This window comes from Opisthorchis viverrini, assembly GCF_000715545.1.
Source record: "Opisthorchis viverrini unplaced genomic scaffold opera_v5_9650, whole genome shotgun sequence".
Lineage (NCBI taxonomy): Eukaryota > Metazoa > Platyhelminthes > Trematoda > Opisthorchiida > Opisthorchiidae > Opisthorchis > Opisthorchis viverrini.
This window is the reverse complement of record NW_008763619.1, coordinates 1-541: the sequence shown is the minus strand read 5'-3', so window position 1 is coordinate 541 and position 541 is coordinate 1. Positions and strand designations below refer to the sequence as shown.

Below are 541 nucleotides of genomic sequence, written 5' to 3'. Positions count from 1 at the left end.
AACCACAGGCCAATAGCACCGTTGTGGTCATATACGGTGACGGCAAAATGTTTGACTGCCCATCTGACTGCTACAATCTAGGCTTGGCCGTCTACTGTGAATATGGTGGTGTGTTGCCCACCGGACCATTGCTGCAACAATACCGTTCCGATTTTCCCGTATCACTAACCGAAGTCATCAGCTCTCAAACACATGGTTACGGGTGTTTTGCAGAAGCGAACTCGACGTCGATAATAGATTGCGGGCGCAAGTGAGTAATTGACTGCGCGGTTACTATGAACACCAGAACCTATCCATTCCAGTCGGGTAGAATCTTGATGATTTAGTCATGTTGCAGCCTTGTGAGGTCAAACCAAATTTGGTCTAGCAGGTTTCAATTAATATGCTTTCTGTGACAGGGATAGGTTCTCTTCTTCTCAACCTAAACTCGCATCCCCAAAGTTGGTAAGGAAGCTGGTGAAAATTGGGCAACCAACCCAATAGATCTGTACGCAATCACGTGTTGGAACTCACCACTCATTTTGTCTAAACAAATCTCTTT

General features: G+C 45.7%; 1 protein-coding gene across 1 annotated transcript; it reads left to right on the top strand.

Moving 5' to 3' along the window:
- Positions 1-47: 47 nt before the first annotated feature.
- Positions 48-248, top strand: T265_16259 (hypothetical protein; the record flags this gene model as incomplete). Its single annotated transcript, XM_009179836.1, has 1 exon — positions 48-248. A coding segment is annotated over one exon (201 nt), but the record flags the coding sequence as incomplete, so codon positions are not given.
- Positions 249-541: the final 293 nt, after the last annotated feature.